The sequence below is a fragment of the Nomascus leucogenys genome, chromosome 4, assembly GCF_006542625.1.
Source record: "Nomascus leucogenys isolate Asia chromosome 4, Asia_NLE_v1, whole genome shotgun sequence".
NCBI lineage: Eukaryota > Metazoa > Chordata > Mammalia > Primates > Hylobatidae > Nomascus > Nomascus leucogenys.
Window position 1 is genome coordinate 86,435,845 of NC_044384.1, and position 21,390 is coordinate 86,457,234.

A 21,390-nucleotide genomic window follows, 5' to 3' on the forward strand; every position below is an offset into this window, starting at 1 on the left:
GGGTCACCAGAAGTAGAGGCTTTTCTGGTTCTCTCCACCTCTGGCCTCTGCCCCAGAGGAACCCAGAATACAGGCTGCAGCCCTGAGGGCAGCGGGGACTTTGCCAAGCAACACAGTGACTCCAGGGTCGTTCTCGGCACCTGCAAGTGTTCTGCCTGCTCTCCATTTTTGGAAGGGCTCTCATTTCCCTGCCTGTGCCCTTTTAAAATTAGATTCTTGAAAGAGTATTAGCCCTGGATTACTTGAGGTCAGAAGTCCGAGACCAGCCTGACCAACATGGTGAAACCCCATCTCTACTAAAAATACAAAAACTTAGCTGGGCGTGGTGGCAGGAGGCTAAGGCAGGAGAATCACTTGAACCTGGGAGGCAGAGATTCCAGTGAGCCAAGATCACACCACTGTACTCCAGCCTGGGCGACAGAGCGACACTCCATCTCTGGGGGCGGCGGGGCGGTGGGGAGAATATTAGCCCTTTAGGTCCCATTCCCTGATCAAGGAGGTTGTCCCAAGGTCCCTTCTCTGAGGCTGGCCACTGAGGGAAAGAAAAGGATGTGTAGTCACTCCCCCACGATGCCTGCAGGCTGGCCGTGACAACGACATCCACCCAGATGGAAGGGGCAGCATCGCAGTCACCTGCCTCCTGGGGTACATCTAGGACCTGGTGGTCCAGAAGGGAAGAGGCTCAAGCCCACTGTGACTTGCCCATCCCAGAGGTTGGACTGGCACTGGGAGCATTGGGCAGAGGCCTGCTGGGTGCTTCCTGTCCAGAGGCTGATTTCCTGCATCTGCCTCCCCACGCCCACCCCTCCATCTCAGGAACTGCCCAGCCTCCTGCTCCCTTCACCATCCTCCCCCTACCTGTGGGCAGGAGGGCAGCGGTGCAGGCAGGGTTCATGTCCCCGCTGCAGGAAAGGGAACTGAGCAGGAGTCTGGAGGAGTGGTCATGGGGAGTGGCAGGGTTAGAACCTGAGACCCTGGACCTGGTGCTCCCCATCACCTCCCGCCAACATTCTCACATCCAGAGCACACACGAGACTGCACCCGACGGTCTCCCCCACTGCCCAGAAGGTGGTACCTGCTTGCATTTACCTGCTAACTGAGGTGGGACGCTGGCCTTGGGTTTTAGAAAATAAAGCAGCGGGGCTGGGAGGCGAGTCTGCCAACGGCCTGGGTTTCATCTCTCTCTCTCTTACTACTTGTGGAGTCCTGGACAAATTATTTAATCTTCCTGTGACTTGATTTCTGTGTCCATAAGAGGATGAAGGTTAATTCCCTGTGTTAATAGGTGTTAAATACTTAGAACAGGCCCCACCCCTCAAGCAAGTTCAGTACTACTAGTCCTGTTTGGGGAGTATACACAGCAGGCACCCAATAGTGACTTAAAACAGGGCTACGATGGTCATCCTCACTACCCTCTGAGGAGGACGACACAACTGACCTGCCCACCCATGGGGAGCTTGAAAGGCAGCCTCCCACTGCCGGGTGGTGCAGGCTGGGGGCTGCACAGGATCCAGCATGGAGGGCAGGGGAAAGCCAGCTTTATTGAGCAAACTTCCCAGGACCTGGGACATCTTAGATCTCCCCTTCCCCCAGGAGACAGGACCCCTAAACCTCCCCCAGGTCCTAGGACCACCTGACCCACCACTTGTAGTCTCCAGTGAGGAGGAGACCCTTATTTGGCAAGAGATGAACATGTGAGCAGCTGTCCGCCGGAGGAAAGGACGATGGCTGAAAGGAATAAGCCGCTGCAGGCGGTGTCTCTCCTGTCTGGCTGTGGACAGGACGTCCATGGCCCGGACTTCCTGGCCTCGGGCACTGGCTGGCCTGGGCCTGCCGTGGCAGCACAGCTTCTGTTGAAGGCTTGGGGATGGCCAGGCTGCCGGTCTGGGGCAAGATCACTCAATCTCCAGGATGAGGTCGTCACCTTCCAGTGTCATGTCCTTGGTCACGTGAACCTTGCGGACAGTACCCTCCATGGGTGAGGTCACCACAGTCTCCATCTTCATGGCACTGAGCACACACAGGGGCTGGCCCTTGGCCACCTTGGCCCCTGCCGCCACTTTGATGTCTATCACCTTCCCAGGCATGGGCGCCCCGATCTGGCCCTTCACGTCCTTCAGAGCCTTGGGGTGGAAGTGCATCTCCTGAAGACACAGGGCAGAGGGGACATGAGATCCTGGGCCCAGCGAAGCCCCACTGCCCGGCTGGCCCTGGGGGAGACAATACCTTCATGGCCTGGGTGTCCTTGACCAAGATGGACCGCAGCTGCCCATTGAGCTCAAAGAAGACCTGCCTCTGGCCGGCCCGGTTCAGGTCACTCACAGCCAGGGCTTTGATGTGCAGCGTCTTGCCCCGCTCCAGCTCCACCTGCAGGGAGGATGTGTGGACTCAGAGCTGGACGCCAAGGTGGGAGAGCAGTCCCCTGGCCCTGGCCATAGGAAGTCCCCACACTGGGCCTTGGCTCCTCGTTCCTAAAGGCCTAGCTCCTGGTCTCAAGGGTCCTTTCTGCTCCCAAAGCTTTCAAGGCTGGGTGACAGCCAAGCTAAACTCCAGAGCTCTGGGGCAGGGGGCCAGGGTGGAGTGTGGAGAAGCACCAGGGCCACTGACCTCAAACTCCTCTGCGATCTTGGGCCCCTGCAGGAAGAGGCGAGTATTCAGGCTATCCAGGGGGCCAAAGGTGGCAGTGAAGTCCTTGAAGTGGGCAAACACATCGGGGTACATAGCTGCTGAGAGCACATCTTCCGGCGTCACCTCCTCCCCATGCCGGTCTACCAGCTCCTTCTCCAGTGCCTGCAGATCCAGGGGAGGGAGGGAGGCTCCGGGCCGCCCCTCCACCCTTGGCAGGTCCTTCAGTACCTGGGGAACAAAGTGGAGGGTCAGTCCCAAGTCCTGCATCCAGCCCCCACCCTCTCACCATGCTGGGCCTTCCCTACCTTAGAGCGAAAGGGTTCGGGGAACCCCCCATGGGGAACACCGATGTAGCCCTGCAGGAACTCCACCACGGAGCGGGGGAAGGACAGCTCTTCCGCCTGAGCTTCGGCCTCTGCCCGGCTCAATCCATTCTGCACCATAAACTGGGCCAGGTCCCCCACGATCTTGGAGGAGGGCGTCACCTGAGGAGAAGGCCCTGGAGGTTAGGGTGCCAGGCACCTCAAGGAGGCCAGCGGCAGGTGCATGCAGGGCTGGGTCAGGTAGGAGCGCTGGGCCAGGCTCACCTTGATGAGATCGCCCAGCATCTGGTTGGCCTCCACGTAGGCCTTCTTGACCTCCTTGAACTTGGAGCCGAGCCCCATGCTGTGGGCCTGGAAGTGCAGGTTGGTGTACTGGCCCCCTGGGATCTCATTTTCATACACGTCCGAGTTGCCAGACTTCATGGTGGCCGTGCAGTCGAAGGCCGCGTACAGTCCCCGAGCCCCCTCCCAGTACTCACTGTAGTCAAACACGCGCTCCATGGGCACCTCTGCAGGGAGGCCAGAGCCAGAGGAGGCCTTAGAAATGTGTGACTCATCCAGGACCCAGGGCTAACTCAGGTCCCATGTCTGACTCAGGTGACATAAGGCAGCAAGGCCAGAGCGGGGCATCTGGATCCTAGGCAGGTCCAACACTACTGGGACTGGTGGTGGCTGCGGCTTTGAGAGGGGTGTGGCCACGGGCTGCTGTTCTTCCTACCTGTGTCCAGGGGAGTCCCTCTGGTACAGGCCACCAGGGCCCCCATGCTGGGCTGTGAAGTCATCCCAGACATGGAATCGGCTGCCACATCCACCACATCAGCTCCAGCCTGGGCACAGGCCAGCATGGCTGCCACGCCTGCCCCTGACGTGTCGTGGGTGTGGATGTGCAGTGGGAGGTCCGGGAAGCGGTCCCGGAGGGAGCTGACCAGCATGGTGCAGGCCGTGGGCTTCAGCAGCCCGGCCATGTCCTGGGGGAAGTGGGAGAGAGAGAGAGAGAGATGGTAGAGGGGGCAGGATGTGTGCCTGTGGGTGGCAGGGACATGGCTGGGGCAGAGAGGGCGAGATGGACAAGTGGCCCAGGCACCTTGATGCACAGGATGTGGGTGCCAGCTCGCACCAGCTCTTCGGCCAAGCCCATGTAGTACTGCAGTGAGTACTTGGTGCGGCTGGGGTCGGCCACGTCACCCGTGTATGAGATGGCGGCCTCCACCACGCCTCCGGCACTTCCTGCCGCCTCCATGCCCAGCAGCATGTTGGGCAAGTAGTTGAGGGAGTCAAACACGCGGAAGACATCCATGCCGTTCTCTTTGGCCACTTCACAGAACCTGCGAGAGTGAGAGCCCAGGGCTGAGCCCCACCCCACCTCCCTCTGAACAGTCTTCCCTGGCTCCTTCCTGACCCACTCCACTGCCCCTGGGGAATGAGATCTGAGGGTCTGGCCTGGCAGGGGATGTGGCATCCACAGGTGAAGGGTGGCCACACAAGTGTGGACCAGGCCCTGGAGGATCAGCTAGGCCAGTGACAGGCTGTGGAAGAGGGCACTGAGCAAGGAGTCCTGAGGCCTGGGTTCCAATCCCAGCCCTGCACCGAGTCACCCAGGCAAGTCTCAGGCCTTCCGCTGCCCCAGGAGTGAGGGAGTAATTTAGAAGCCTGTCCGCTTCTGCAACTCCAATTCTACGCTTCTCGATTATTTCCAAACAGCAGCCCCTGCTGCGTGTAGCCACAGAGAGACTTGGTGTCAGGCCGACTGTGGAGAACAGAGGCCATCATGATGTGGCTCGGTACCCTCTAGGCCACACCAGGTAGTGTCTGCCCACCCCACCCCAGGCTCACTTGAAGACCACGTTGTCTGGGTAATTGGTGTAGCCCACAGCATTGGCCCCCCGCAGCAGCATCTGGAAAGGGATGTTGGGGATGAGCTCTCGGAGCTCCTGCAGCCGCCGCCAGGGGCACTCATACAGGAAGCGCATGGCGACATCAAACGTGGCTCCTGCACAGGAACCGAGAGGCCCAGATCAGCTCTGAGTGTCTGGGGAACTCCACCAGGCCTTGGAGCTAGCTCTGCAGCCCAAGCCTCTGGCCCCAATACCAGGTCCTGCTCATCTTTGCTGTGCCTGTGTTCCCTGCTCCAACCCCCACAGATTCTTCCCTTGTCTGATCTCCAAGGGGGAGACCAGGCTCATTTGTGTCCCTTCTATGCCCCCTTTATAATCCCATCTTCTCCTCTACGTCTTTGTGCTATAATTAAGAGGCAGGTGTCTCCTCCTGACCCTGGGCCTCCCAGGATGCACCTAGTCTCAGCTCTGCAACCTCGTGCCAACAACCAGGCCTGGCTGGAGAGGGCGCTGTGCCTTCTTCAGTCCTTCCTCTTTGGTGTTCTTCGTGTTAACGTCTCTAGCTTGTCCCCAGTGGCCTAAACTTTTGGGACTGGCCACAGAGTGGGCACCCCATTCCTGCCAGGCGCTGCGCAGCATGCCAGCCTACCTCCCCAGTTCTCCATGCTGAAGAGCTTGCTGAAGTTGTGGGCAACATAGGGGGCGATCTTTTTGAGATCGTGGGTGCGCACACGAGTGGCCAGCAGTGACTGGTGGGCGTCCCTGAAGGTCGTGTCCATCAGCAGCAGCCCCGGGTGGTTCCGCACAGCTCGAGCAAAGCCCTCAGGCCCCTCTCGCAGCAGGATGTCTCTGAAACCAGCCGGGGGCGGGCCTAGGGTAGACAGGGGCATTGGTGCCCATCCTGCAGGTGGCAACCTCTCGTCTACCCCATGAGTTGACAGAATGGATCTCACCTACCTATGGGCACTGCAGGGACAATGGGGTCCGTGGGGCTGGGGCTGGCCTTGACGGGAATCGGGGTGGTTGGGCCGTTTACCATGACATGGCCTGGGGAGAAAGAGGGCAGTGGGTCAGGGTGGGCTGGGCAGAGGCTGAGTCGAGGGCAGCAGTGAGAGTGGCTGGGCTCAGGGACAGGGACACATCCCTCCAGGATCCCCCGGCTTCCAGCTGGCCCCTGTCCTCTCCAAAGCCAGGGCCTCCTGGGTACAGGCAGTGGGGACCTCTTGAGGGCCACGTGGATGGAAAGGTGGGGTCTCTCAGATCAGGAGCAAGGAGAGTGGTGAATGGGAGGGTGCAGGACAAGAGGATGCAGGGCCAGAAGGAGGGCAGGGGTGAGGGGCAGGGGGCACTAAGAAGTTCTTTGGTCATGGGGAGTGGCAAGGAGGTAGGAGCAAGGGATTGGGGAGGGGAGGGGAGGGCAGGGCAGGGCAGGGCAGGGCAGGGCAGTCTTGGGCCAGACCGAGGTAGTGCAACAGCTTTTGGGCCCGGTTCTGCGCAGGCCGCAGCTGGAACAGCTCTGGGTTCTCGTCGATGAACTGGGTGTCCACGGTGCCTGCCAGGAACTGCTGGTTGTTGAGCACATTCTGCAGGAAGGCGATGTTGGTCTGCAGGACACAGGCAGGTGGGAGGGCGTCACCATGCAGCACAGACAGGGAAGGGAGAGGAGAAAAGGCTGAAAGGGAAAAGGCTGAAGGTGCTGCCCTGGGCCAGCACAGCTTCTGGGCCTCCCTGCAGAGGGGCACTTCCCTGTCCCTCAGCCCTCCCCGCACTCCGGCAGAGCCCCCTAAGCTGTCATGGGCTGGGCCTGCTCCCTCCATACTTGTTTACACCAAATCATGTGCTGAAGGCCCCCCCTCCTGCCTCCCCGCAGCCTAGAACAGGCTCAGCCTTTCCTCTAGCAGCGTGGTCCACAGCAGTCACCCTTGCCTCCTGTCCACGCTTCCCGAAAGAGGGCCTTGCCCGCAACAGACCACACTCTGGCACTCTCACTAAGTCACTCCTCCCAGCTGAGTCCAGCGGGCACGCTCCCGCCTTGCTGCTCGTTCTCTGGGCTTCCAAGCCATCTTGTTCTCCTGTCCTCTTCCTCCCCAGCTCCTCACACACCATACGCTCCCCAGGAGGCCCCGTCCCAGCGCTGCGGGGCCAGTGACAGGCTCTGCCTCCGGGGCAAGACCCAGAGGTGCAACTGCCTCCCGGGCCTTTCCTTGTTCACCCCTCGCGTAAGTTCAGCAAGTCCACGGCCAGCTTCCTGCCTGCGCACCCAGTCCTCCTGTGCCCAGTGGGTGCCCCACTGTACCCCCAGTTACCAAAACCTGCATCCCATCACCCTCATCACCCACTCCTCCCATGTCACTGGTCAAGCCAGAGGATTCGACCATGGCCATTTTGGGACCTTGTGACCTCTTCTCCATCTCCAGGCCACACCCTCCACCGCCTTCCTCATTGTGGCCACCTCCAGCCACATCAAACTTGCCTCGCGCTCCACACCTCTGCACCTGCCTGGAAAGCTCTCCCTGAACTTCTCAAGGGCCTACGCCCTGTCCTCACGCCCTCAGTAGAGCTGATGCTCACCTTTCCAGCAGTCCCCTGAGGAACCCGCTGTGGGCAAGCGTACCCGTCAGCTTCATCCTCTGCTTGTCTGCCTGGGAACCCTTGGGGGCAGGGTGCTGCCTGAGGCATGTGTCAGTGCGCTTTGTGAAGAAGGGCCCTCGGTTCCACTCATTAAATGGCTGGGTGACAACATGAGGCTGGGCCAGGGCGAGTATGACTTAAACGGCCACATGGGGACATGCGGGCCAGCACTGTGAGAGGTGCTCCAAGACCTGTGAAAGCATGGCCTGTGGCCGTGTAGCGACAGCCCTGGCTTCCACCACAGAGAAAACACCTCCACGCGTCACTTATTCATGATCCCTGTCGGCACCTTCAACAGGGACTCAAGACCACCCCGACCTCTCTGAGCTCGCCCTCTCCTCTTGGGCTGCTATAACCTGGAGGCCTGGATAGGAAAGGTGCCTGCCCCACCGGCCTGTCAGGTGCTCACCACAGAGTGGGGCCCCCCAGCGGTGCTGTGCCTGTCTGCCCCTGAGCCTCGCCCCGCCTCTCCTTAAGAGATGCTGACATTTCAGCTGGGCCAAGGCATGGCACCGGAAAAGGGGGCAGCTAATAAAACCATCCAAAGAGCCCTGAGCGCGCAGGGTGAAAAGGACCCTTGGAGGCCTTCGCCCTGTCCTCACACCCTCTGCAGAGCTGATGCTCACCTTTCCAGCAGGCCCCTGAGGAACCCACATGGGCAGGACTGAGCGCAAACCCAAACTGTTGCTGGGACCCTTGCATTCACACACACACGCTGAAGGCCATAACCGTTTTTGCATCACGGAGTCACGTGGAGGGTCCCCACTGAGTCTCCCCTTTGTGATTGTCGGGTTGCCCATCCTCTCCTCCATACTGTAAGCTCTAGGGGGGCAGGAAGCAGGCCCATCTGGTTCCTGATGAACCCAGCTTCCAGCACTGGGTGGCCATGATGGATGCTGGTAAACATCTATATTTAGAGTGAATGAAAACTTTTTTTTTTTGCAGACAAAGTGTGTCGCCCAGGCTGGAATGCAGTGGTGCAATCTCAGCTCACTGCAACCTCTGGCTCCCTGGTTCATGCGATTCTCGTGCCTCATCCCTACAGACGTGCAGTACCATGCCCGGCTAATTTTTGTATTTTTTAATAGAGACGGGGTTTCGCCATTTGGCCAGGCTGGTCTGGAACTCCTGGCCTCAAGTGATCCACCCGCCTCGGCCTCCCAAACTGCTGGGATTACAGGAATGAGCCACTGTGCCCGGTGGAAAACATTTTTGATGGAGAGAAGAGGAACAAGGACACAGCTGGTGCCACTGCACATCAGAGTTGACCTGCACCAGGACTGAATCCCCCTCATTTTACAAACGCCACAGCTGAGGACCAGTGAGTGGTGATAGAATGGCTTCCGGCTGCCCGTCAGCCCCTCACAAGCTGCAGCTGGCCTCTCCTCTCCCCCTAGGAAATGCTTGAGTATGTACCATCCATCTCTCCTGGGCCTACAGGAGGAAGTTGTTTTCAGTGGTCAGGTAACGTGCCCAGGACTACACTGCTGTGCCGGCAGGATCAGAATTCCAATCTTGGGTTTCCTCGAGTTTCCTGCCACCTGGCCCATGAGGATCAGGGCTGGAGGGAGAACGAGGATGGCTGAGGTTTAGGTGGCTTAAGGACCAGGAGACATGGGGAGGTGGTGACTTCCTCTGTTTCCCAACTGGGCAGACCACTGGTGGTGGCAGGCACAGCTGGAAGGAGACCAGGCTCGCTGAGCCACCCAAGCCCCAGCTTTCTCAACCAGGAAGCAAGGAACCTCCCCCACCTCACGCCGGGAGCCCTTTCTCTGAGCCGAGCTGGTTCCGAGCCGCTCTTCCAGGGAAATGGCCCGGCGGCGACAGAGCGGGAGGGAGGGGCCGCAGGCGCTGCGAGGACGCACAGCTTCCCACTGCGTGCCCCCGGCGGTTAGGAAGCCGCGCCGCGCAGACCAATCCGGCCCGAGGCGGAGGCCGGTTGGCTCCGGAACGCCTGGCCGGCGGGGCGGGGAGGGCAGCTGGGGAGGGAGGGAGAGGCAGCGGGGACAGGGCGGGGCGGCGGGGGCGGGGCGCCTGCCCGGAGGCCGAGCCCTCTCGGCCCCACCCCGCAGCAGCCCTGCCAGGGGCGCCGCCCCAGCCACCCCTCGGCCGAACCCCGTGCCGGTTGGGGACTCTCCACGTGACTCGGTGATGCAGAACGGTTATGACCTTCAGCGTGTGTCTGTGAACGCAAGGGTCCCAGCAACAGTGCGGGTTTGCGCTCGGCCCTGCCCGTGGGTGCAGGGACGTGTGGGTGTGTGGGCATGTGTGGGTGTGTTGGGGAGGGTGCCCAGCGACATGTGACAAAGACTCCCGTCTCCGGGAGATGGTGAAGGGGCCCGCGGGCAGGCGCTTTGTCTGGCTGTCTGCAGAGTGAGGTTCGCGCCGCGGCGGCGGGCGCCCGTGCGGTGCAGAATGCCGGGGCGCCAGGGTGGCCGGGGGCGCGCGCGCCTGTGCCAGGGTGAGTGCGCTGCGGCAGCACCGGGGGACAGCGCGGCGGGCCCGCGCCGGCCCGGGCCTCGGGCGTGACTGGGCGCCACCCGTGGGCGCTGCAGCGGTCGCGTGTCCCCGTGACCTCAGGAGCCGGCCCGGGCCCGGGTGGATCCCCGCGCGCCCCTCCCCGTCCGCCCTCCACGTGCGTGTCCGCGGCGCGCGCGACCGCCGGCGCGCACCCGCCCGCCTGTCGCCGCCGCCACCGCGAACCGCGCCGGGAAAAGGTGCCGGGAACCGAGCGAGCCGGGGCCGCGGGCCCGAGCGCCATGGGCCCGAGGGTGGGCGGCGGGCGGCCGGTCATCCCCGGGCCTCGCCCCCGCGGGAGAGCGGCCAGGAGTCGGCGGGGGCCGGCCGGGCTCGCAGGGAGGCCGGCCCGCGCCCCCTGAGCGACGGACACCAGGTGAGGGGGCCGCCGGACGCAGCGCGGGGGCCGGCCAGGGAGGGGCCACGGACTCCACGGGAGGTTCGGGGGGCGCCTTCTCTGGCGGGGGAGGGCATGGCGCGGAGGGGGGAGGGGGCCGGCGATTCCTGGGGACGCCTGGGAAAGGAAGTTCCGGGACCCTCCCTGCTCTCGGTCCTCCTCCGCTTCCTGCCTCATGCCTCACCTTGTCCCCAGCGCCTGGACTCCCCCTTAACTGCTTAGGAAATGTGACCTTTGCTCTGGGGGGCCTGGCCCTGCAGGCCCCAACCTTCCCTCATCTCTGGCGGCCCTCTTGGGCCTCTGACCCAGCCCCTCCCCGGGCCAGGCTCACAGAAACTGGCTTCTGGGACTGTCCTGGGCCCAAGCGGGCACCTGCGCCAGCCCCACCTGTGCCTGGGCTGTGGCCCTTTCCTACAGGGCGCTCACCATGGCCCCGCCGCTCCTGCTGCTGCTGCTGGCCAGTGGAGCGGCCGCCTGCCCGCTGCCCTGCGTCTGCCAGAACCTGTCCGAGTCGCTCAGCACCCTCTGTGCCCACCGAGGCCTGCTGTTTGTGCCGCCCAACGTGGACCGGCGCACAGTGGAGCTGCGGCTGGCTGACAACTTCATCCAGGCCCTGGGGCCCCCTGACTTCCGCAACATGACGGGGCTGGTGGACCTGACACTGTCTCGCAATGCCATCACCCGCATTGGGGCCCGCGCCTTTGGGGACCTCGAGAGCCTGCGTTCCCTCCACCTTGACGGCAACAGGCTGGTGGAGCTGGGCACCGGCAGCCTTCGGGGCCCCGTCAACCTGCAGCACCTCATCCTCAGCGGCAACCAACTGGGCCGCATCGCGCCGGGGGCCTTCGACGACTTCCTAGAGAGCCTGGAGGACCTGGACCTGTCCTACAACAACCTCCGGCAGGTGCCCTGGGCCGGCATCGGCGCCATGCCTGCCCTGCACACCCTCAACCTGGACCATAACCTCATTGACGCACTGCCCCCAGGCGCCTTCGCCCAGCTCGGTCAGCTCTCCCGCCTGGACCTCACCTCCAACCGCCTGGCCACGCTGGCTCCGGACCCGCTCTTCTCTCGTGGGCGTGATGCAGAGGCCTCTCCCGCCCCCCTGGTGCTGAGCTTCAGCGGGAACCCCCTGCACTGCAACTGTGAGCTGCTGTGGCTGCGGCGGCTGGCGCGGCCGGATGACCTGGAGACCTGCGCCTCCCCGCCCGGCCTGGCCGGCCGCTACTTCTGGGCAGTGCCCGAGGGCGAGTTCTCCTGTGAGCCGCCCCTCATTGCCCGCCACACGCAGCGCCTCTGGGTGCTGGAAGGCCAGCGGGCCACACTGCGGTGCCGGGCCCTGGGTGACCCCGCGCCTACCATGCACTGGGTCGGTCCTGATGACCGGTTGGTTGGCAACTCCTCCCGAGCCCGGGCTTTCCCCAACGGGACCTTAGAGATTGGGGTGACCGGTGCTGGGGACGCTGGGGGCTACACCTGCATCGCCACCAACCCTGCTGGTGAGGCCACGGCCCGAGTAGAACTGCGGGTGCTGGCCTTGCCCCATGGTGGGAACACCAGTGCCGAGGGGGGCCGCCCCGGGCCCTCGGACATCGCCGCCTCGGCTCGCACTGCTGCCGAGGGTGAGGGGACGCTGGAGTCTGAGCCAGCTGTGCAGGTGACGGAGGTGACCGCCACCTCAGGGCTGGTGAGCTGGGGTCCCGGGCGGCCAGCCGACCCAGTGTGGATGTTCCAAATCCAGTACAACAGCAGCGAGGATGAGACCCTCATCTACCGGTGAGGATGCGCGCCCCACACCCGGCTCACTCCGGCGCCCTTCCTCTGCCCTCTGCTCCCCACAAGGCTTTGCTTCCACCCCTCCTCTCTGGGGCTGACACCCCCTCCCCGACCATGGCTGCTGGACTCTTGGAGGAGCAGTGGCCTGGCCTGGCTGCCTGAGGGGGCTGGAGCTCAAGGGGCGGCAGGAGGACCCCACCCCATGAGATGTCCCAGGTGTCACTGAGCTGTGCAGGCCTCCTCGGCAGCAGGTGGCAATTGGGTCTGTCTGAAGCACATGGCCCGCGCCCGCGCGTTATTTCTGCCTCTGCTGGTACCATCCCCCCACCCATCCCCCTCGCTTGCCTGGGTCCCGTGCCAGTGTACACACCTATCTCCTGGCCACACACTCGAGCCTGTTCACCTTCCTGAGTGAACACAAGAGCCCAAGTGGCCCCAGGGGCCACCAAGGGTGTTTGCAGCTGGAAGCACGGGAGTGGGGAGGTGAGGATGGGGCTAGACCCCAGCCCCAGGCTCTGACCACCTGCCCTTGCCTGCAGGATCGTCCCAGCCTCCAGCCACCACTTCCTGCTGAAGCACCTGGTCCCTGGCGCTGACTATGACCTCTGCCTGCTGGCCTTGTCACCGGCTGCTGGGCCCTCCGACCTCACGGCCACCAGGCTGCTGGGCTGTGCCCATTTCTCCACGCTGCCGGCCTCGCCCCTGTGCCACGCCCTGCAGGCCCACGTGCTAGGCGGGACCCTGACTGTGGCCGTGGGGGGTGTGCTGGTGGCTGCCTTACTGGTCTTCACTGTGGCCTTGCTGGTTCGGGGCCGGGGGGCCGGGAATGGCCGCCTCCCCCTCAAGCTCAGCCACGTCCAGTCCCAGACCAATGGAGGCCCCAGCCCCACACCCAAGGCCCACCCGCCGCGGAGCCCCCCGCCCCGGCCACAGCGCAGCTGCTCCCTGGACCTGGGAGACGCCGGGTGCTACGGTTACGCCAGGCGCCTGGGAGGAGCCTGGGCCCGACGGAGCCACTCTGTGCATGGGGGGCTGCTCGGGGCAGGGTGCCGGGGCGTAGGAGGCAGCGCCGAGCGGCTGGAAGAGAGTGTGGTGTGATGGACGGGCAGCTTCCTGTGTGCTCCAAGGGATGAGCCGCGTGGGGCAGAGGGCCCGGGGCGGCCGCCTGGCCTGGGAGTCCCTCCCTGGTTTTTATTCTCGGTACCTCAGGCTCCCCTGTGTACTTGGCGGGGCAGGGAGCCCTTTCCTCAGTTCTGGCCTCCAGACGAGGGTAAGGGGCAGGCCCCTCCAACAGGTGCTCACAGCCACCAAGGCAGGGGCTGCAGCCACCCATTGGGAGTCGTTTTATTTATAATAAAATTGTTGGGGACACCTCAGTGCTAGTCTCTGGTGTTGTCTGGTTAGGTCCCTGAGACGTGAGGATGGGACACGGGCCGGTGGTGGCACACAGACAAGGGCGGGGCTACCGGGCCCGGTGGGGGCAGCCAGAGCAGCCTGGGGCCTCCTGGCTTCCTGTCCACAGGGGCAGCCCAGGGCTATGGCCAAGGGCTGTGCCTGGTGTCTTCTGACCTGCAGGAGCATGGGCTTGGGCAGGCGGCCTCCCCTCGCCTGTAAGTGCAAAGAACGCCCCTTCCTGCCAGGTGGCGACAGGATGCCGTATCCAGTGTAAAGCCTGGGGAGCACGTGTGAGCGCCTTCCCCGTGGCGCTTCAGGGTCTGCGGGGCGGACACAGGACTGGACTAAGCAACAGGAGGAGGTGGGGAGCGGTACAGCCCTTCTGGGAGAAGGGACCTGGGCTAAGTGCACAGTGAAAAGTCTCCATGGCTCCCGGCGCTGACAGCCGTCTGCCACCTCTCAGGGCATCTTGGGGACTGGCAAAATGCCATCCCAAAGGGACGGAAGGGCAGGGAATCCCACTGCTCTGCCATCAGCCTGTGGTCCTCTGGAAGGTTCCTGTCAGAACTGTGGGTCCGAGCAGGCACAGCTCAGATGTGCTCTGGGCCTTCCTGGGAAGGCAGCCTTCACCCTCCCTCGCTGCAGGGAGGCCGCCGGATGGGCACGAGCCCTGCTCTGCTTTCTCTGCTAGGACCCCTGGCCAGGCCCGGGCAGCCTCCCACCTGGCCCAGCCCCTGCAGCCTCCTGAACTGTCTGCTTCTAGGCACTGGCTGGGGGGCATGGGCAGATGTGGCCTTCAGCCCTGCAGAGGGTCAAGCTCCCCCAGGTGCTGTATGAAAACTCAGAAGGCGGCCCTGGCACCCCAGGCCACGGCAAACACGCCGCACACACTCCCTGGTGTTTTCTGTGTGAGGGCCAAGGCACTGCCGCCAGGCAGCAGAGGTGAGGCAGGCGCTCTAAGGCATACGTTTGTTCATGTGTACATGGACATGGCTCACACGCGTGTGCCTGCCCTCCCAGCCCCAGAACATGCAACTAGAGGTGGGCTTCATGAGCCTGGTTTAAATGAATAGGAGCAAGGTCCTCGACAGAGAAGGGTGTGGGGAGCGAACACCATGGAGGAGTGGGCGAGGGCACGGGACAGGGTGGGTGGGCACAGACAGGAAGGCCAGGGCTGCCACGCTGGGCGCTAGCATGAGGCTCAGGGGGTGGCTGGAGCCAGCGGCCTGGTCTCGGTGCACATTTGGGGAAGACTTGGCACCCCCAGACACCAGAGACACTTATCCTGCTGCTGGTCCCGTGGTCACAGGCTCTAGTGCCCCTTTCTCCACCTGGGGGGCGGGGGACAGTCTAAGGAGGAAGATCTTTCCAGGCCCTCCAGGGTGCAGTGCAAGCGCAAGGTTCTATGGCCCAGGGACCAGCTTGGCACGTGGGGAGCTTCTGAGGGTGAGGAGGGAGCAGAGAAACTGGGCACAACCCCAGGAACCAGCCAGGACCACAGAGCAACGGGCAGGGGCAGGCGAGGGGGATGGCCTGGGTCACCCCTGTACATGGCCACGCATCCCTTCAACACCAAAGCAGCCGCAGGACATCCCTGCCAGGACACCAGGAGCCGCAGCAAGGTGCAGGGGAGCACGTGATGTCGACAGCTGACGTCGCGACACACCTCTGCCTATGTGCACGACAGGGACCCTCAACAGGGAGGCTGAGAGGCTCCCCACGGAAGAGTAACACCCCCTGGCCTCTAGGAGGTGCGCTGTTCCCTCTTAAGGTGGGAGACAGGCTGGCCACACACACAGGCATGGGCCCAGAAGCTTCCAGGGGCTCTTGTGACCAAGCAGCTATGTGGACACGTGAGGAGTGACCGCAGGACCCTGAGGGGACAGCACAGCCCACATGCCCCCCCATCCCACAAGCAACTGCACCTTGACAACAGGCAGGGCTGGAAGAAGCTGCAAGGACATGAGGCCAAGGCAGAAGGGCCGGTGCCAGTGCCCAGCACAGCCCGCCCTGTGGGGACCCCCAAGAAGAAGATGGAGTGGCAACTCCCACAGGGGCTGAGGGCCAAAGCCCCTGTCCTCCGGCTCTTCTTGCCATTCTGAGGGTGGCACCCACGGGACACATGCTGGCTTCAAAGGCCGAGGCGGCATTTCCTGGCTGTGGATTCCTCTCTAGCTACAGACGCCAGTAACAGAGCCCAGCAAAGGGCTCTTTAGATCCTAAATGCCCATTTAGAGTCCTCATGCCAGGCAGGGCATCCCCCAAGGCCACCCAAAGACAAGCTGAGCTGCCAGCCCACCAAGGGCAGGGCCGCTTGCCTCCCAAGCCTCCTGCTCATGTCTCTGGCTGCGCCCCCACCCTCAGCTGCTCCTGAAGCACCCGACACTGTGTGCACCAGGCCAGGTGAGGAGAGCAGGGGGCTGGCGGGCGCCTGACTCTGTGCAAAGTGACCGCATCTACACGACTTGGGCTCTTGCCCGGTGGGGGGAATCCACATTTTCCAGAAATTAAGAATTATCTGGGAGGCCAGGCACGGTGGCTCACACCTGTAATCTCAGCATTTTGGGAGGTCGAGGCGGGCGGAACACCTGAGGTCAGGAGTTTGAGACCAGCCTGGCCAACGTGATAAAACCCCGTCTCTACTAAAAATACAAAAATTAGCTGGGCATGGTGGCGGGTGCCTGTAGTCCCAGCTACTCGGGAGGCTGAGGCAGGAGAATCGCTTGAACCCGGGAGGCAGAGGTTGCAGTGAGCCAAGATTGCGCCACTGCATTCTAGCCTGGGCGACAGAGCGAGATTCCATTTCAAAAAAAAGAATTATCTGGGGAACTTGTTCAAAACACAGGTTCTGGCGCCTCTACCCAAACCTGTGGGATCAGGATTTCCAGAAGGGAAGCCTGATGATATTTATCACACATTCCATGTGATTCTCACCCCAGAGGGGCAGGAAACAGTGTGGGTCTCCCCGGAACAAGACTAGACAGGAGGCATGTGAGGAAGAGCTCTGGCCAGGCCACTCCCTGGGACTCTTGAAGCAGGGTGCCCAGGCGCCTGCAGAGTCTGAAAACAGCTAGAGTCTGGCTTGCAGCTGCAGCTGAAGAGAGCCCTTGACCTCAACCCATCAGTCAGGGGCAAGGCTGAGGTGAGGCCATGTGCAAGGCCCTTGGTGGGGAAGTGAATGGCTGGGGGACCCTCCAAGGGCCTGGAGCAAAGGCAGGCGGGGGCTGCAGCCTCTCACCTTCACACCTCGCACTCGGAACTCCGCAAGGGCTCTGCTCATCTTGGTGGCGGCTGTGGGGTGGTCTTTGCCGTGGGCAATGACTTTGACCAGCAGGGAGTCATAGTGGGGCGAGATGACAGCTCCTTGGAAGGCGGAAGCATTATCCAGGCGGATGCCCATGCCCTCTCCGCTCCGGAACACCTGTGGGAAGAGTGAGGCGTGAGGACCTGCGCCAGAAACTGCAGTCAAAAGTGCCCCACCCACCCCGAGGCTGGCCAGGTATGCACCCAGCAGCTGCTGAGAGCAGAGTGTGGGGTGTCCGCAGGTGAATCCCAGCTCTGGCTGGTCAGGTTTTGCTCTGTTTCTGCCACCAAACCCAGGAGTGCGTCCCTTCTCTATGTGCCACGCAGTCACTGCTACTGGCTCCCTGTGAGGAGCTGGGAGGGGGCAGAGGAGGAAGGGAATGCCTGCCGCGGAGCGGGAGAGGGGCCCAGGCAGGCAGGGGCCAGCCCTGCCTCTATTCCCACGGACCTGCTGCACCTGCCTGAGCAACCCTCTGGGCTTTCAGACTCATCCACGTGTGCATGCGTTCGTTCCACAGCACGGATTGAGGTCTGCTGACCCAGCCGCTAAAGGGCTTCGCTGTGGGCTCCTAGACAGTGAGGGGATGCGCAGGCTGGCGACAGGGCCTCCAAAGGACAATGTGCAAGGCAAGAGGTGAGGCTGACCAGGGGGTTTGTTTTTGTTTTTAACAGAGTGGTGGGGAAGGCCTCAACATCCACCCATGCTCCCTTCCTTTCCTTTCCTTCCAGAAGGGAGGATGGGAAGGAGAGGAGGCAACAAGAAGTGGGAGAGGAAATGAAGGGACAGTGCCAGAGGCAGGAGAGTGCCTGCCCAGGGGTCCACATCCATCAGGGAAGCAAACCAAGGGTGAGGAGAGGGCAGCAGGGCAGTGGGACAGGGCCAGGGCCAGACGGCAATGGGAGGGGCTGGGAGGAGACAGAGGCGCCGACACTCACACAGGCAGGTGGCTCATGCCGCCTGAGTGAGCTCCCGAAGAGAAAGGCTCCCCAGAGGTGGGGGACCCGTCAGGCCCAGGTAGGAAAGAAGGGGAGTGGGGGGACCGCCCAGTGGGGCTCGGGACACCCACTGCCCATTTCCGCTTCTCGGGGGCAGAGACCTGTGTTCAATAAAAAGGAACTTAATAAAATATTTAAGGGTGAACACTCAGCTGAGAGCAGGAACTGTCGGCTAAAAATACTCTGTGGTGAGGCAGGCTCTGAAGAGCCAGGCCTTGGAAGTGGGGATGGAGGGAGGCAGAGAAGTCAGGGGCCACTGGGCAGCACTCAGCCTGGGGCTGCCCCCACCTACGGATTCTTCCAGAAACAGAATGCAGGCGGCCAGCTCCCTGCTGAAGCCACAAGCTCTGCTGCTTCCAGAATCCAGAGAGCTCTGGTCCCTACCACCAGCCTCTCCAGCCTCCCTTGTCTCAGAAGCCCAGAGCCTGGCCCAAACTCATGTTTGCTCCCCTCACCGCCCCCACACAAGCCCAGGGGCCTCTGCCTGGGACTCTGGAGCAGAGCTGGAGCTCCATCAATGTCTTGCCTCCCTTGGGGCTCAGGCCCCTGGATAGGGAGCAAGTCCCTAGCACAGCTGGCACGGTGCTGGCAGCACGTGCAGGGCTGGGAACAGGCACCACCGAGTAGGCCACAGGGCTCCTGCCCACAGCTGGGACCAGAGGCGGGGGAGATGGGTTTTGGAGGCCAATGACTGGGTCCCGGTGCTGAGAGGAGGGAAGGCCCAGGGAGCCCTCCTGGAGAAGGCTCGAGTCTTGCTGTGCTGGGGAGCCTGCCCTGGGCCGCCTCGGCGCCCCCTACACCAGCTGTCTCCCCCGACCAAGACTGCCATCTCACAGCCCCGAATCCGCCTCTCGGTCTCCCTCCTGTGCCGCCATCTCTGACTCCTTCACTCATCCTTGATGGGCCCCTGAGCTTGGCTCAGACTCCATTGGGACCTCTGGGCCCAGTCCTCTGCCGCCTCCACCCCCAGGTCCTGCCTTGCCAGCCCCTCCCTCAGATGGGAGGTGGAGCTTGGGCTCAGTCGGCAGCAAGGTGTGGGGCTCCTGTGGGAGTTGGAGGGTCAGGGGCTGGCTTTGTGTCTGGGTCCCTGCGTTTTGCTCCACCAAGCCGGCCTGCTCCCCGCTCCCACCCTCACGGCTTCCTCCTGACCTGGGCACCCAGCAGTCTCTTCCCCTGGGAGGCGCTGCCCCTCCTCTGGGCACTGCCTGCCCCCGTGTACTCTATGTCCACTTCAGAGCCCATACGCGGGTCCTCCCTAACTGCCGGGCTGTGGCAACTTGGCGCTGCAGCCCCAGGCACCGGGCAGAACCTGTGCGCAGGTGAGCTGGCATCTCCCTCTGCTCGAGCGCCGCCCACCTCAATGCGGCCGGTGTCCGGCTGGAAGCTGCGCGCGGGGTCCTCGGTGGTGACCCGGCACTGGATGGCACACCCGTTGATGCGGATGTTCTCCTGCCGCAGGCCCAGGTCGGGTAGGCTCCTGCCCTCAGCCACGTGGATCTGAGCATGGACCAGGTCTACACTGTGGGGTGTTGGGGGGAGCGGGGAAAGGATGGGAGAAGAGGGGAAACATGAGGTGGGGGATAGACGAGGGGCACCACAGCCAGGGGGGCGTCCACACACAGTGCAACTCCTGCCCATAGGCTCTGGGCCAGCCTGAACAGCCAGCTCCTCCCAACCAGTGGCTCCACCGGCCCCTGCCCTGCTCCCACCAGGAGCAGACTAAACTACACAGTGCTTGGCAGCTGGAGAGGGCCCGCTGAAATACCAGGACCACCTGCTCCTGCACCCCGACTCATGATGCCGTCCACACAGCCCTAAGCTGCTCCTCCCTGTACTCTGCCTCCTTCTTCCTTGAGGTCTGTTTTCCCCACTCCCCTAAACTCCCGCTTGGTAAAGCCTAGATTTGAAGCCTCAGCAGATCTCTAGGTCAGAGGGCCAGGATAGCTCATTCTTGGGGCCATATGTGCTATGCTGTGTGGGTGGCTGTGAGCGGGGCAGTGTGCAAGAGAACAGGTGCTGTGAAGGCTGGGCTCCTCGAAATGGCAACCACAGCTGTGAGAGGGTTGCACAGTGGGTGCTGGGTCAGGACCTGTCTTTCTGGGGCCTGTTTTCCTGCTGGGCTTGTGCCCAAAACCCCCTAGAGATGCTTGGAGAGTGCAAGCTTCCCCACCTCTGCAGGGTTTTCCAACCTCAGCCTTACTGCTCCTAAGGGCAGTCACAAGTCCAAGTGGAACAGCTGTTTAAAAAAAAAAAAAAAAACCAGGCCGGGCACAGCAGCTCATGCCTGTAATCCCAGCACTTTGGGAGGCCAGAGTGGGTGAATCACACCAGGCCAGGAGTTCGAGACCAGCCTGGCCAACATGGTGAAACCCTGTCTCTACTAAAAATACAAAAATTAGCCAGGCCTGGTGGTGTGTGCCTGTAATCCCAGCTACTCGGGAGGCTGAGGCGGGAGAATCACTTCAACCCGGGAGGCAGAAGTTGCAGTGAGCAAAGATTGCACCACTGCACTCCAGCCTGGGCGACAGAGCAAGACTCTGTCTTAAAAAGAAACACTCAAGGTTTTACATGTATTGCCACTGAGGCCTGTGGTGAAGGCGGCCTGGATCCTACACTGGCAGGATTTCCCCGTGTTCTTGCTGCCTGCTGGACCACTTCGCAGCAGAGAGGACAGCTCCCACTCAGTGCCATGGGCCAGGCCGCGCTCCTCCCATGCTTCATCTCCAAGACAGTGCGCTGAGAGCCCTGTCATTCCCACCAGAGGAGGAGCTCAAGGGTCAGAGAGGCTGGAGCTCACCCAGGCTCCATGTGGCTCAGGACCTGCGAGCACCTGAGCTCCAATCTGTCTGACACAAAACCCGCGCTCCAGAGCAGACAGACTCCCATCCCTAATAGGAGGCTCTAAGCAGACCCAAGACCGAGGAGTTCACAGCAGCTTGAGGGGAAAAGTCTCCTCGGCCAAAGCATTGGCCTTGTCTCTAAGCTTCTCCTAAGGGGAGGGAGGGGCCTCCATGCCCCCGGCGGGCCACGGCAGCCACCCCGAAAGCATCCTCAGTCTCAGGCGGGGTGAGGGCTGGGGGCAGAACCAGGGTCAGGGATGCTCCACAGTGAGATGGGCTGGCCCAAAGCCAGCGTCAAGAAATTACATGGCTCAAAATAGAGACCTTGAAAGGGTGAGGGCCATCGTGACTGTCATTTAGAAACCAGGCGGATTTTAAAAATGTCATCCACAGTGCCTGCAGGGGGCATGCTAGTGCCACCTCTCTAGAGGGCTGTTCCGAGGGATGCTGCTTATCCTTCAATCAGATAATCCCGTTGAAGGGTTTACCCTCAGAACTCTTCAGAGCTGAAGCCAAACATTCGGGCACACAGATGATAACTGACACGCTTAATAACCACCAAAGCCAGACACAATCTAATTGCCTAACCATCGAGGACTATGTAAGTTAAGAAATATACACAAGACGGAATAGTACGCGGCCAATAAAAGTATTCAGAGAGAATTATGGCCTGGGAAAATGCCTTCAACAAATATTAAATTTGAAAAGTAGAATAAAAATTCTATATAAAACATCTCAATTGCATCAAA

General features: G+C 62.1%; 2 protein-coding genes across 5 annotated transcripts in view; one reads left to right on the top strand and one right to left on the bottom strand.

Annotated features, from left to right (window-relative positions):
- Positions 1-1,518: 1,518 nt before the first annotated feature.
- Positions 1,519-21,390, bottom strand: part of PC (pyruvate carboxylase) — a 111,463-nt gene continuing 91,591 nt past the window's right edge. For all 3 annotated transcript variants that reach the window (XM_030811294.1, XM_030811293.1, XM_030811295.1), the window contains 13 exons: positions 19,158-19,320; positions 16,741-16,923; positions 6,246-6,390; positions 5,744-5,833; positions 5,436-5,657; positions 4,785-4,941; positions 4,036-4,276; positions 3,670-3,919; positions 3,216-3,460; positions 2,934-3,113; positions 2,608-2,856; positions 2,227-2,367; positions 1,519-2,144 (listed from right to left, as the gene is read on the bottom strand). In XM_030811294.1, the coding sequence (XP_030667154.1) occupies positions 1,896-2,144; positions 2,227-2,367; positions 2,608-2,856; positions 2,934-3,113; positions 3,216-3,460; positions 3,670-3,919; positions 4,036-4,276; positions 4,785-4,941; positions 5,436-5,657; positions 5,744-5,833; positions 6,246-6,390; positions 16,741-16,923; positions 19,158-19,320 (2,515 nt within the window). In that variant the 3' untranslated portion in view covers positions 1,519-1,895. The remainder of the gene's footprint in view (positions 2,145-2,226; positions 2,368-2,607; positions 2,857-2,933; positions 3,114-3,215; positions 3,461-3,669; positions 3,920-4,035; positions 4,277-4,784; positions 4,942-5,435; positions 5,658-5,743; positions 5,834-6,245; positions 6,391-16,740; positions 16,924-19,157; positions 19,321-21,390) is intronic.
- Positions 9,593-13,483, top strand: LRFN4 (leucine rich repeat and fibronectin type III domain containing 4). Of its 2 annotated transcripts, XM_030811296.1 has the most exons (3): positions 10,078-10,310; positions 10,749-12,107; positions 12,647-13,483. In XM_030811296.1, the coding sequence occupies exons 2-3, from the start codon at positions 10,759-10,761 to the stop codon at positions 13,203-13,205; spliced, it is 1,908 nt and encodes a 635-aa protein (XP_030667156.1). In that variant the 5' UTR covers positions 10,078-10,310; positions 10,749-10,758; the 3' UTR covers positions 13,206-13,483. The 2 variants fall into 2 exon arrangements, with proteins under 2 accessions (XP_003273962.1, XP_030667156.1); XM_003273914.3 differs by having other exon boundaries at positions 9,593-12,107.

Coding starts and splice junctions, on each gene's coding strand:
- LRFN4 (XM_003273914.3), top strand. CDS start 10,759: ATGGCCCCGCCGCTCCTGCTGCTGCTGCTGGCCAGTGGAGCGGCCGCC. Junction 12,108..12,646: donor GATGAGACCCTCATCTACCG/GTGAGGATGCGC, acceptor CCTTGCCTGCAG/GATCGTCCCAGCCTCCAGCC.